Source organism: Phallusia mammillata, chromosome 1 (genome assembly GCF_965637545.1).
Source record: "Phallusia mammillata chromosome 1, kaPhaMamm4.hap1.1, whole genome shotgun sequence".
In the NCBI taxonomy this organism is placed as follows: domain Eukaryota; kingdom Metazoa; phylum Chordata; class Ascidiacea; order Phlebobranchia; family Ascidiidae; genus Phallusia; species Phallusia mammillata.
In genome coordinates, this window is record NC_137252.1 from 27,203,168 (window position 1) to 27,215,674 (window position 12,507).

At 41.9% G+C, this 12,507-nt stretch overlaps 2 protein-coding genes across 9 annotated transcripts; both read left to right on the top strand.

Moving 5' to 3' along the window:
* The first annotated feature begins 71 nt into the window (after window positions 1-71).
* Window positions 72-3,654, top strand: LOC145220782 (uncharacterized). 2 transcript variants are annotated; one of them, XM_080087982.1, is made up of 4 exons: window positions 72-1,158; window positions 1,591-1,742; window positions 2,417-2,577; window positions 3,245-3,654. In XM_080087982.1, the coding sequence occupies exons 1-4, from the start codon at window positions 713-715 to the stop codon at window positions 3,389-3,391; spliced, it is 906 nt and encodes a 301-aa protein (XP_079944108.1). In that variant the 5' UTR covers window positions 72-712; the 3' UTR covers window positions 3,392-3,654. The 2 variants fall into 2 exon arrangements, with proteins under 2 accessions (XP_079944108.1, XP_079944107.1); XM_080087981.1 differs by lacking the exon at window positions 3,245-3,654 and having other exon boundaries at window positions 2,417-2,842.
* A 646-nt stretch (window positions 3,655-4,300) lies between these two features.
* LOC145235334 (uncharacterized) lies at window positions 4,301-10,560 on the top strand. Of its 7 annotated transcripts, none has more exons than XR_013861834.1 (3): window positions 4,301-4,878; window positions 5,308-10,416; window positions 10,479-10,560. XR_013861834.1 is itself a non-coding variant. In XM_080099581.1 (3 exons), the coding sequence occupies exon 3, from the start codon at window positions 5,318-5,320 to the stop codon at window positions 9,743-9,745; it is 4,428 nt and encodes a 1,475-aa protein (XP_079955707.1). In that variant the 5' UTR covers window positions 4,301-4,747; window positions 4,810-4,878; window positions 5,308-5,317; the 3' UTR covers window positions 9,746-10,560. The 7 variants fall into 7 exon arrangements, 3 of the variants coding, with proteins under 3 accessions (XP_079955707.1, XP_079955706.1, XP_079955708.1); XR_013861856.1 differs by having other exon boundaries at window positions 5,308-10,285; window positions 10,348-10,560; XR_013861840.1 differs by having other exon boundaries at window positions 5,308-10,058; window positions 10,224-10,560.
* Window positions 10,561-12,507: the final 1,947 nt, after the last annotated feature.

Below are 12,507 nucleotides of genomic sequence, written 5' to 3' on the forward strand. Positions count from 1 at the left end.
AACGCGCAAGTGTTTGTGACACTGTAAAATCGGTTTCAATGGTCTGTGCGGTTTTCTATATTGTTCGATCTTGACGCGTTGAGAGCACACTGAAATGAATCGTTTTTTTTTCAAGTGTGTGCAGATTAGGGTCTAACTATCGTGGGCTTGAATTAGCCAACGATGCAAAAAGGGTGTTGAAGAAACTTAAATACTTCTGTTTTGAAAGAGCGGTTTCTCAACTTATTTTTTCTATCGACCCCTTGTGCAGTTTTTTTTAAGAACCCTTGTTTGAAGTTGAATGAATATCACGGTTAACTAAGCAAACCTTGAGTTTGCAACTAAAACCCAATCCACTTCTTGCGAAATCATGTACATTGTTCAACAACTCGCAGAAACAGTTTCTCGGTTGCCTCACGAAATTTAAACTGAAGGCACAGAATTTGTTACATCACAGATAGGATTGAAACCGGCCGACTGTTCGAGAACAATTCCCTTTGTTTGTTACTTGTGACCGATAGAATGACACTAGGTTTAAACTTTAGCACTCATCAAGAAACGAATTGTCATCCCTCGCGATTTGGTCAAAATCAGACCCCTGTTTTGGAACCACTGCAAGTTTTAAGTTTAAACGTCCAGCGATATCACGAAACGATTTCGATTTATGCCGTTTGCTACCTTGCTTTTCCACGTTTCCTAAAATTCTTGGCTGCGTTTTGTAAAACAGCGAGCCATGGAATCCTTTACTTATCTTGTACAAAATTTACCTGGGTTCATTTTGTCATGCTATTTACGTTTATTGTTACATCACAAACAACAGTTTTGGACCTACAGGCTTGTTTCTTATCAACAACATCAATCTGCACTGCATTATCAAAGAAAGGCCCCTGTTTTAAGTTATTTCGCAGGCGACGAGAAAATCAAAATGCCAAGGTACTGCAAAGTGAAGGCGCAGGATTTTTCTGAAAATGACATTGTTTCAAAAACGTACGAGAGTGGCTGCGAGTTCATAATTCCATATTTGGGCATCGATCCCGGCTCTGACGATGAAGACGGTTCTATACTGGAATGGTTGGGAAATGCTCTTGTGCTATTACTAGATCCGAACTCCTGCTGGTTTCAGGTGTTCATATTGCTTGCTACTACACTTGTTGCTTTTGCTCTTGGAATTTATATTCGGTAAGTGTGATGAGATGCAAAATCTGTTTAAAAATCGTGGACAAGATGAATGACTATGCAAAAAGGTAGCTAAAAGGTAATCGCAACGCACTGGTCGCAGTTTTGTGATTGTAAGGGTGCTTTTATATGACCTTTGCGTTGGTTACCACAGTTCGCCTAATTTGCGCTTATGTTTGTGCCCCTGCAAAGAACGGTTCTAAAGCGTTGCCTTAGAATTAGATCTTGGCGTCAAGTGTTGCACAATCATGGTACTGTGTTATAGTGTGTTGCATTAACTAAAAACTCTTGAGTGGTTTTATTGCTGCATTATGTATTGCACAATTCTCTGCAGAGGGTTGTTTGATTCTCCGCCTGCAGACTAAACTTTATTGGTTTATGTCAGTAGAGAAAAACTACCCTTCAGTTTTATGCAACATTATTTCCTTCTTACAGTCGTCGAACAATTTTGGGTTTGTTGCGTCAAAAAGAAGAGTGGATAGACAAAGAAAAAATGCTTTTGAATCAACTGTGGGCTGCGCTTGAAGAGAAATTAGAAACCAAGTCGATGTTGCACGAATCAAGAACACGACTGGATAAAGTAAAAGGTGCAGCTCAATAAAGGCAGTTTGAATGAAAGACCCAGATTTTGCATTCCTAGAATGTTTGTACAAAAAACTTTTTACAGTGCAGAAAAGGGTAGAGTTCCCAACACAATAACTCACACTGACAGGTTTGCTAAATTCCGATAGGTGGCGCACGCAAATATTTTAAATGCAATTTGTGTAAAAAAATGTTGACGGTTAAGGCTAATAGGGTTTGTCTCAGTTTTTTTTTGTAATAATAACAATAAAATCAACCCAAAAATTTACTTTTTTCTGTTAAATTTAGTTCCTAAGCCTATGCCAGTATTTTTTTTTCACGGGGTTCGAACCCTGGACACTCCTGGGGACGAAAGCCGATCATTTTTTTTATGTCTGTACATGAGTCAGGCGCGCTAGACCATTCGGCCAAGTTCCTTCCCAGCCTATTCCAGTATCACTGGTAATTTAAATAAGTGTACTCTTTACGCTATCTATCGGTATCTTTAACAAACCTTTTCTACTGTGAGTTTTTGTGTTGCTCTACCGCAGAAAAGCAAATTTAACAAAGTGACCAGTTCTTTTAAAAATACTCGAATTGTTGACTGTCAAAAGACCTTACCTTTTGGCTATGTATAGACTTGTCTGTTTGTTGAAAGAATTTGTTAACAGTTTGAGCTTCTGTGTTCTTTCACGATCAGTTGAAAGTGATGCCGAACGAGCCGAAAAGGAATCTTTACAGACGAGGTTATGGGGATTAGAGCGAAACATAAAAATCTTACAATCGGAGCGTGACGTGCTGGAAGAGAAATTAAAAGACTGTATCAACACGTTTTCCGGTTTAAGAAAATCTATGGCCAAGGTTAGAAAGAAAATGCCGAGATTTCTTAAAGGCCTAATTTTAAGTGTCAATGTCAGTGAATTATTTTTTCAAATCGCTACTTGTACACAAGAAATACATCATAGCTCGTCTATTTGTATCGACATCTCTAGATACCCTAGCAACGATTTATAAACGTAGCTTTATGGAAAACGCTATCAAGCTAATGCACAAGGAATACGGAAGATCTACTAACACCATAACTCACGTCAGTCGCACATTTAGCTAATTTTCGATAGGTGGCGCAAAGGACACTAAATCTATTTACAATGGTATATTTCCAAAAAAGCTTACTGTCAGGGATGTAAGGGTTGGGGTTATAAGGGGTTGGATATTATATCATTAACAATTTAATAAACGAACTTTGAAACGTAGATCATAATGTAAACTTTTCGAAAACTTACTTTCCAACCGTACCCCACTTTAGGTGCAAAATTAATAATTCAACTCTTTGCGCTACCAATTGTAAATTAACGTGCGACGGACGTGAGTTATGGTTTTTGTAGATTGCCTGGTTTAGTGGCCACAACAGTGCTTAATAAAACATTTGCAACATAACTGTTCAATGATTTTACTTGATTTGTTATGATCAAAACAAAAAATACGAATCTGCGGCTTTTAATTCCTGCTGTTTTGTGTGGTAAAACAGAATTCGGGCCAGGGCGAGCAGGTCGAAGTTTCACGATGCATGGAAAAGATTAAAGGTCTTCAGACACTCATGCAGAAACTGATAGAGGCTCACAGACAGGAACATATTAATTTTGTTGCGATGTTGGAAAAACATCCTTCTGTTTGAAATAAAATCTAAAAAAAGTCTGGCTTCAATTCGGTTCATGAAACATCGGCTTTACGCTTTTTGTTGTGTTTAGATTTGCGTGCATGTGTTGTTGTTGTTTACAAAGGGTTCCTTCGAAACTATTGCCCAGTCGTACTATTTGAGACTGTTTAAGGTTTCGAATTCCCACTGCTTCGTGAATCATGGGCGGCACTTCTTCTCGGCCTAAAGAGGCGATTACGCTCTATATTCGATAGGAGCAACTATAAGGGCACAAACATATATTTTATACCACTGCATGACCTTTGGTCTTTTGATAAACAAGTTCGTGTTTTTTATTCATTAAAAAACTTAAGTGAATTATGAAATATAAAAACTTATTTTTAGGAGTGGCAACACTGTGTAAAGAATATAAAAAACTGTAGCCTTAAAGCAGTATTGTAAACCGGTAAGTCATATATGACGATTTTTAAAATAGTAAATAAAATAGGAAAAGTTTCGTGCTAGGTTAAAGATATTATGTTGGTATCGTAATTTTTCTTCATTGGTGGCAAATGACTGCAACATAAACTGATAACGATTTGTTCAACGGTCAAAGTTGGGGTCAAAGAACGTAAATGGGCATAATGTTAGTTAAATGAAAAAAATATCTTTTGCGGACAATAAATGGACGTCTGCCTTATCCGTTAACTGCGTAGCCATAGAGAATAATCAAACCTAAGACCTGAAAACGCGTTTGTAAGTTCTTATTGATGGGATTTCAGGATTTTGCACACGGCTTTGTGCAAAAACGTTTGCCGCAATGGAACCCGCTGCTCCCAGGCACAGTGAAAATGTCAAACAGTTGGCTGCGTTGAACGTATTTCAACACAACACATGAGTATTGCACGCTACAGGCGCCAAACTTAACATCAAATCATAGCCATTGTTACATCTTATTTGCCAGTAATTGCAGATTTCTATTGATTCCCGCATTTCCTCAGTACAACTTGTGTTGTAATCTATGGCGTTGTGTGACGTAATAATCGGCTGCCAGTTTTGTGTGATAACGCAACGTGGTTCAGTTCTTTTTGTTGCTGACTTCCGTGGAGCACGGTGCTGCGTCGGTTGAATTAGAAAAGGCTATTTATTGTCGTGTTGACGATTATTGGTGAGTCACTTTGTACATATGTGTTTAATGACTCCAAAATGTGAATTATTGTAATGAATGTGAACTTAACCGCAATGACCTAATATGTCATTCGCTTTGTAATAGTTGTACTGTACGTGTAATTGGGTTTAGACAAGGTGCTTAAGTTGCATTTTGTTTACGCAGTATTTCTGTTTTATCTTCACGTGAAGCGTGACTTATTCTGTACTGTCGCCCAACATAGCTTGGTAAGAACTGTGTGTGACGTCATAAAGGCGCAGTGTGGTGATATATGTTATTGTATGTTTAGGTGTGTACCAGTAATTGATGCGAGTTGAATACCCGTGCTATTTACTCTCTCCGGTTACCACAACAGTTGGTAAGATTTGTGCTATATTTCTGCATTTAAAGCGCAGTGTGTTAATGTCATGCTTTATGCAGAAACCGTTTCCTATACGTTTCCTATTCGTTTTCATCGTCCTACATTCAAAGAATTCGCCTAATAAGATCAGCAAAACATCTATCTGTGTGGACTGGTTGTTGGAGGCTATTAGGAATCGCGTTTCAATTCTCTCCTCGTGTGACGTTCCGCGCTATAACCGGGGCGCGTTCACGGGACGTTACATGAAAGTTTCAACTGTGTGTTGAAGACAATTGCAGTTGAAATCAAGTTTCAACTGCTTCCTGAAAGAAAGTTTCAACTGGGTGTTGAACACAATCTGCAGTTGAAATCAAGTTTCAACTGCTTTTTGAAATAAGCTTCAACTGTGTGTTGAAGACAAGTTTAACCGTTTGTTAAATATTTAAGCGGTTCAAAGATGAGTCAATCAAACGTCACGACTCCTGATGCGGTCGCTGATTGTCGTCGACGTCTCAGTGAACAGTACCTAGTCGCCGAGTACCTGATGAAGGACCACCACAACAAGCAGATGCTCGAGACGGTATTGGTTGCGCTTGAACATCTTTTTGTCGATGCTGTTGCTGCCTACGAGGCGCATCCTGATCTTGCCGAAGAACTAGCAAGCGTGAGAAAAAACAAGACCGAATTCGATGACCGTGTTTCTCACTGGGTTCGTGACGTAAATTCTTTATCTAGCAATGTTTTACCTATTAACATAGCTAGTCCGAGTGGAAGCGGTGATAAGAGTCCAAAGGACAACGACTCGTTCTGCGGACGAAGTAGGCGCTCGAGTTCTTCGACTAACAGTAGAACTAGAGTTAAAGTAACGACACAGCTCGCGCGTCTTGCTATTCAACAGACTGCGCAGAAGCAGGAGCTGGTCAGGCAAACGGAAATACTACGCGCAGAAGAAGACAGACGACGAGCCGAAGAAGAAATCCGTCGTGCTGAAGAAGAACGGCGCCAAAGAGATAAAATAGAAATGTTGGAACTGCAGCATCAGCTACAAGCCGCAGAGGTTGAAGAGAAGGTTTGGGACGAGATGTCAGGAAACACGGAGTACGTGACGGTGAAGGAAGGTTCTGGTGAATCGACCACGCCTCCCCTGGAGGAGCCGCTCGGGGATCAACGTCGCGTGTTGTTCACGTCACCGCCTGTCACGTCGCAGAGAAGCCCTCCTGACCAGCGGTATGTGGTTGACTATGTTGCTCCGTCAGAGCCCCTGTCCCAATATGCGCCTAAATTTAAATCTTCGGTTGATGAGAAAGGTTCTTTCACCGCAACAAACCCAATTGTAAATAATTCTTGTATATATGGTTCAGTCAAGCCAACTGGCGTACATGACAATGAGATTGCATCGCTTGTGAAGCACATAAACAGACCAAAGCCTAAAGTTCTCGTTTTTGACGGCAATCCAATGGACTATTGGAAGTTTGTCCGCAATTTTGATTCTCGTATCGACGACAAGGTCGATGACGACGGTGCCAAATTGTCATATTTGGCGCAGCATTGTGATGGCAAAGCCCGTAAATTGATTGAACACTGCTTTAGACTAAAGGTAAACGGGTACCAACAAGCGAGACAGTTACTGTACGACCACTTTGGCAAGTCACACATAATCGCTCATGCATGTGTGAGGTGTGTTGTCAACGGTCCAGAATTGCGACCGAACGATGCTGCTGGTTTAAGCGAGTTTGCGCAGTCGCTGCGCGATTGTTTACTTACACTTTCAGACATTGACGAGCATTCCGAGATGAATAATTACCCTACGTTGATTGCTGTTGTGAATCGTCTACCGTTTAAGATGCAGGAGGCTTGGAAACGGCGTGTTGAGAAAATCCTCAGAGATACTGGCCGTGAACCTTTGTTTGAGCATCTTGTCGACTTTGTGGAAACTGAGGATCGGATTGCAAATTCGTTGTTCAGCCGCATGCTCGATGAGCATCGCAACGAAGCTAAGAAGGCGAAAGGTAAAAGTAGTCATGTAAAGGCTTCCAGTCATGTCGTTGTAAGCGAACAAGAATCTAGGCCGAAGGTTCGTGCCGGACCTTCCCATTTTCCCACTACCCCGTTGTGCCAGTGCTGTTCGGGAAACCACGTGCTTGCTAAGTGCGAGGAATTTAAATCCCTTCCTTACCGCGATCGTCTGCGCGTCACCCGGCGCCGTAGACTCTGTGATAATTGTTTCAGATTTGGGCACTTTGCCACTAAGTGCAACAGCCCCAAAGCGTGTACCGTGAGGGACTGCAATGAAGCCCATCACACCTTGTTGCATCCGCCAGAGAAGAGAGAGGACGAGTCTCCTGTCAAAGGACCTGCGCTGGAACGGACAGTTTGTTCGGTTGTGTCGGCGATTGGAAAGGACTGTCATGCTTCCTCTGGTAGACAGAGCGTCAACTTGATGATGGTTGCGGTCAAAGTCCATGCTAACGGTAGGGCTGTTAATACATACGCTCTTTTAGATACTGGCTCGGGCATTACCTTGTGCGACAAGAAACTGGCAGATAAGCTTGGGCTGCAAGGTGAACCTAGCAACGTGACGCTTAAAACGATCAACGGGGACAGTCGCAGGCGCAAGGGCAAAAGAGTAAATTTATCTGTTGCTTCGCTCGATGGCTCCACAACTGTGGAACTTCCCGAGGTGTTCGCTGTTGATTGTCTGCCTATTGCCGCCAACAAGTTTCCGAGAAACGCGGAATTGGATGCGCTGCCACATATCAGAGACCTGTCATTCCCACAGGTAGATTGCAGTGAAGCTTTGTTGCTCATCGGGCTGGACGTTCCAGAGGCCTTTCTCGTGCAAGAGGTACGAAAGGGAAAACCGAAGCAACCTGTTGCATTTAGAGTTCCACTTGGATGGGCATTGGCAGGACCTGTCTCTAGCAAGTCAACCGATTTGTTTTCCGTCAACTTTACTCAAGTTGCCGATGATTCGCTGCAAGGGAAGTTAGAGCGAATGTGGAAGACCGACTTTCAAGACACCAACCCCGACGCGATGCCTATGTCGCGTGAAGACAGGTTCGTCTTGGATAAAATGAAAACCAGTGTGCAATTCAAGCAAGGTCATTATGAGTTGCCGTTGCCATGGCGCCCGAACGCACAACCGCTTCGGTGCAACCGGGACATGGCGCTAAATCGTTTGGGTTCTTTGGAACGTCGCATGAGACGCGACGCCGTGCTACGCGATGCGTATACAAAGACGGTACAGGGTTACATAGCTAAGGGCTATGCCGAAGAAGTTCCAGATGAGAAACAGTCTGCAGAGGTAGTATGGTACCTGCCGCATCACCCTGTTACAAATCCACACAAGCCCGGGAAAGTACGGGTAGTTTTTGACTGTGCTGCCAAATACCGCGACCAGTCGTTGAATGATGCTTTACTCCAGGGTCCGGATCTGACCAATTCCTTAGTAGGAGTTCTTTCAAGATTTCGGATGGAAAAGGTAGCTCTTGTCGCCGACGTCGAGGCCATGTTTCATCAGATACGTGTGAAGCCGACAGACTGCGATGCGCTTCGGTTCTTGTGGTGGCCTGATGGCGATGTGTCGAAGAAGCCCACCGCGCACAGGATGCTCGTTCATTTGTTTGGAGCAACTTCTTCCCCTTCCTGCGCGAGTTTTTGTCTTAAACAAGCCGCTAATGATCTGCAAAGCGAATTTCCAAAGGAAGTCGTCGAGACGGTAGAAAAGAATTTCTACGTTGACGACTGTTTAAAATCCGTGTCGACTGAAGCAGAAGCAGTTCAGTTGGTCAAAGGTATTTGTGCACTTCTCAAGAAGAAGGGATTTCGGCTAACCAAGTGGCTTAGCAACAGCGAGCGAGTTCTCGCGTCTATTGATGAAGAGGAACGGGCTAAATCGGTGAAGGAGCTGGACGTGGATGGTTCCTCGTGCGAGAGGGTACTTGGCGTTCGGTGGAACGTTTCTTCGGACGAGTTCGGTTTCAATGTCGATGTAAAGCAGCTTACAGCCTACACCAGAAGGTCAATCCTGTCGGTGGTAAGTTCCTTATACGACCCTCTTGGCTTTGCAGCGCCTGTGATCGTGGTGGCAAAGACGATGCAAAGAGATCTCTGCAGAAAGCAGCTGGGATGGGATGACGTTCTTACCGATGAAGACTCCGAATCGTGGGCAAAATGGTTGCAGCAACTACCGCGGTTAGGAGACGTCGTTCTGCCAAGATTCGTGAAGCCCCACGATTTTGGTAAGGTGCGAAAAACGGAATTGCACCATTTTGCAGATGCGTCATCTACAGCTTACGGTGCGGTGACCTATCTGAGGCTGGTAGACGAGCGAGGATGCATTCACTGCTCGTTTGTAATAGGCAAGGCACGCGTTGCCCCCCTGAAGACATTGTCCGATGAGAAATTGATGACGCTGATGGTGGAGGTCGAGGCCATCCTGAACTCTCGTCCCTTGGTTCCGGTGACGTTCGATTCGAAGGATGAGGAGCCCCTTACACCAAATCACCTACTGCTGCAACGTGCAGCGCCGAATATGTCCCCTGGACTGTTTACGGGGAAGGACTGTTACCATCGTAACCGTTGGCGCCAAGTACAATACTTGGCCGACCAATTTTGGCGACGATGGTCGCGCGAGTACCTGCCGACGCTAATGCCCAGATCGAAGTGGGCAAATGGACATTCTAATTTCACGGTCGGCGACATTGTGCTTGTAGCGGATGATAATCAGCCTAGGAGCAAATGGCTTCTGGGTCGCGTGACCGATGTGCTTCCTGATCGGAAGGGAGTAGTGCGTCAGGTGATCGTCAAGACTCACACTGGAGCACTCAGACGCCCAATTGCAAAATTGTGCTTGCTATGCCGCGACGACGCGATGCGTGATTAGTTGTGTGTTTATTGTGTTCGCAATTACTGCCGATGTTTGTGTGTTGTGTTGTAAATGTACTCCTTGGATTCGTACATTGTGGGGGGGTATGTTACATCTTATTTGCCAGTAATTGCAGATTTCTATTGATTCCCGCATTTCCTCAGTACAACTTGTGTTGTAATCTATGGCGTTGTGTGACGTAATAATCGGCTGCCAGTTTTGTGTGATAACGCAACGTGGTTCAGTTCTTTTTGTTGCTGACTTCCGTGGAGCACGGTGCTGCGTCGGTTGAATTAGAAAAGGCTATTTATTGTCGTGTTGACGATTATTGGTGAGTCACTTTGTACATATGTGTTTAATGACTCCAAAATGTGAATTATTGTAATGAATGTGAACTTAACCGCAATGACCTAATATGTCATTCGCTTTGTAATAGTTGTACTGTACGTGTAATTGGGTTTAGACAAGGTGCTTAAGTTGCATTTTGTTTACGCAGTATTTCTGTTTTATCTTCACGTGAAGCGTGACTTATTCTGTACTGTCGCCCAACATAGCTTGGTAAGAACTGTGTGTGACGTCATAAAGGCGCAGTGTGGTGATATATGTTATTGTATGTTTAGGTGTGTACCAGTAATTGATGCGAGTTGAATACCCGTGCTATTTACTCTCTCCGGTTACCACAACAGTTGGTAAGATTTGTGCTATATTTCTGCATTTAAAGCGCAGTGTGTTAATGTCATGCTTTATGCAGAAACCGTTTCCTATACGTTTCCTATTCGTTTTCATCGTCCTACATTCAAAGAATTCGCCTAATAAGATCAGCAAAACATCTATCTGTGTGGACTGGTTGTTGGAGGCTATTAGGAATCGCGTTTCAATTCTCTCCTCGTGTGACGTTCCGCGCTATAACCGGGGCGCGTTCACGGGACGTTACAGCCATCAAACTCCCAAAGGTATTTTAGCACAATGTTGAAACATGGTTAACAACATTAAAGGCCTATGTTTGTAATGTATTCATAACACATTCTCCTGGGCATTACATAAAGGTTATAGGTGATAGGCGAGAGTGGTTGGTCGATTTTTAGTCAAGTTGGCAATCGAGCAACTGCGCAGTTGTTTTGTAAGAGATAGGAGTGCGTGCAAACTGCGTACTGTGGTTTATTTGAGAATCTGCGCGTTATAACAAATTTGAATACCAAAAAATATGTATAGACGTGTTTTTTTACAGTACAAAAAAATAAAAAAATAGTAAATAAAACAAATTTAAATATTAGATCTTTTGAAAGAAAATAAAACTGAAGAAAATAAACCGGTAAATAAAAATATCCTTTAGATTAGAACAGAGGGTCGTAATCAGGTGTCTGTAAAATACCAAAAATTACTGAAATATATATTGCGATAAATGTGTTGCCCTGCTAAATAGTTTAACTCTTATTTAAACTGAAATTAGCTGACTAAGTATAGATTGAAAGACTTAGTCTTTGTTAATAAAATTGTATTGTAGTTTGTGACGTCAGTCTAGACTTGAGATGGATATTGCAGTCTTAAACAGAAAACTAGAAAAATAACCGTATAAAAACTTGTCAGTTTCATTTGTGTGCTCCACTTGGGTAAATTTCAATACACAGCACTGATAGTAAGGGAAATTCAACTAACAATGATTGTTTTGCCAACAGTGTAAAATGCTGTACTGAAGTCAAAAAAATTGTAGTGTTATTACACAGCATAAAAGATAGTTCCAAAAATGTTGTGGTTTGCTAACCGTCTTTTGCTTATCACCGTCGTGGCAGCTGTGGCACATTCATCGTATGTACCTCCACCAACATGTAAGTATTATTTATCCTGTAATGCTACTTTTGTTAATAAGGTTACTTAAAGTTACTTCAAGCGCATAACATCCCCATATAGGCTAATATCAGATGTTTCGGATTTTACATTTAGAAAAAAAAAACATTATTAAATTTAAATGGGATAAAATTCGCAGTGTTCTATTTAATTACTGAACAATATCTAGCGCTCTAATAGATAATTTGTTTATTATCAACAGTCGTCGGTATTCTTTGAATAATTTTAAAATACTTTCCAAGAAACTGACTCATTTTGTGTCAATTCCCTCTTTCATGAGCATATCCTCTTTAAAAACATGTGACATATTACACTTATTCAATTATCTAACTAACTGCATAAAAATTTAGGCACCAAGCAAAACGAAATTATTGGTGGGCCGTTTCCCTGTGACGCGTCTTGTGCGAACCCGACTTCGTATGACGCGTGCTCCACCAGCACAGCCACCTTGGTGTGCAAATGTCCCTACGGATTTTTCAGGAACGACGAAGGGAACTGTGTTTTTCTTCGCGATTGCCCTCCTAATAAGGGCCATCCTTGTAAGTATCTTCAGATCTTAACCACTTAAGCGCGTTTGCAAATATTAAACAGTAATAAACAGTAACGTTAACGTCATTGTGGTTCAGTTGCAACTAGTGATGTATGTTGAAAAACATTCATCATTTCGCAATGTTGAAAAACATTCTTTTATTTGAAATAAATCTAAAAAATAATAATTGGCTATATTTACATATAAGTTATGCGATTGTTACGTCACCTCGTACCAACTTCTAACAATGGTGTTGGTCAGCTGTTGTTTTAACTGCTTGTTTTAGCTTTGATGCGTACATTTTTTTATTGTTTACAACTGATAAAATTAACATAGATACGTACTTGACAGTTAAGCAATAAATAACAACTTTTTGCTTAAAAGGTATGTGTTTTGTTGTTGACAA

Bases quoted from the DNA above. Each gene is read 5' to 3' on its own strand.
- LOC145220782 (XM_080087981.1), top strand. From the start codon at position 713: ATGGAATCCTTTACTTATCTTGTACAAAATTTACCTGGGTTCATTTTG. The intron at 1,159-1,590 runs GTAAGTGTGATG...TCCTTCTTACAG, and splicing joins GCTCTTGGAATTTATATTCG to TCGTCGAACAATTTTGGGTT. The intron at 1,743-2,416 runs GTGCAGCTCAAT...TTTCACGATCAG, and splicing joins ACGACTGGATAAAGTAAAAG to TTGAAAGTGATGCCGAACGA.
- LOC145235334 (XM_080099581.1), top strand. From the start codon at position 5,318: ATGAGTCAATCAAACGTCACGACTCCTGATGCGGTCGCTGATTGTCGT.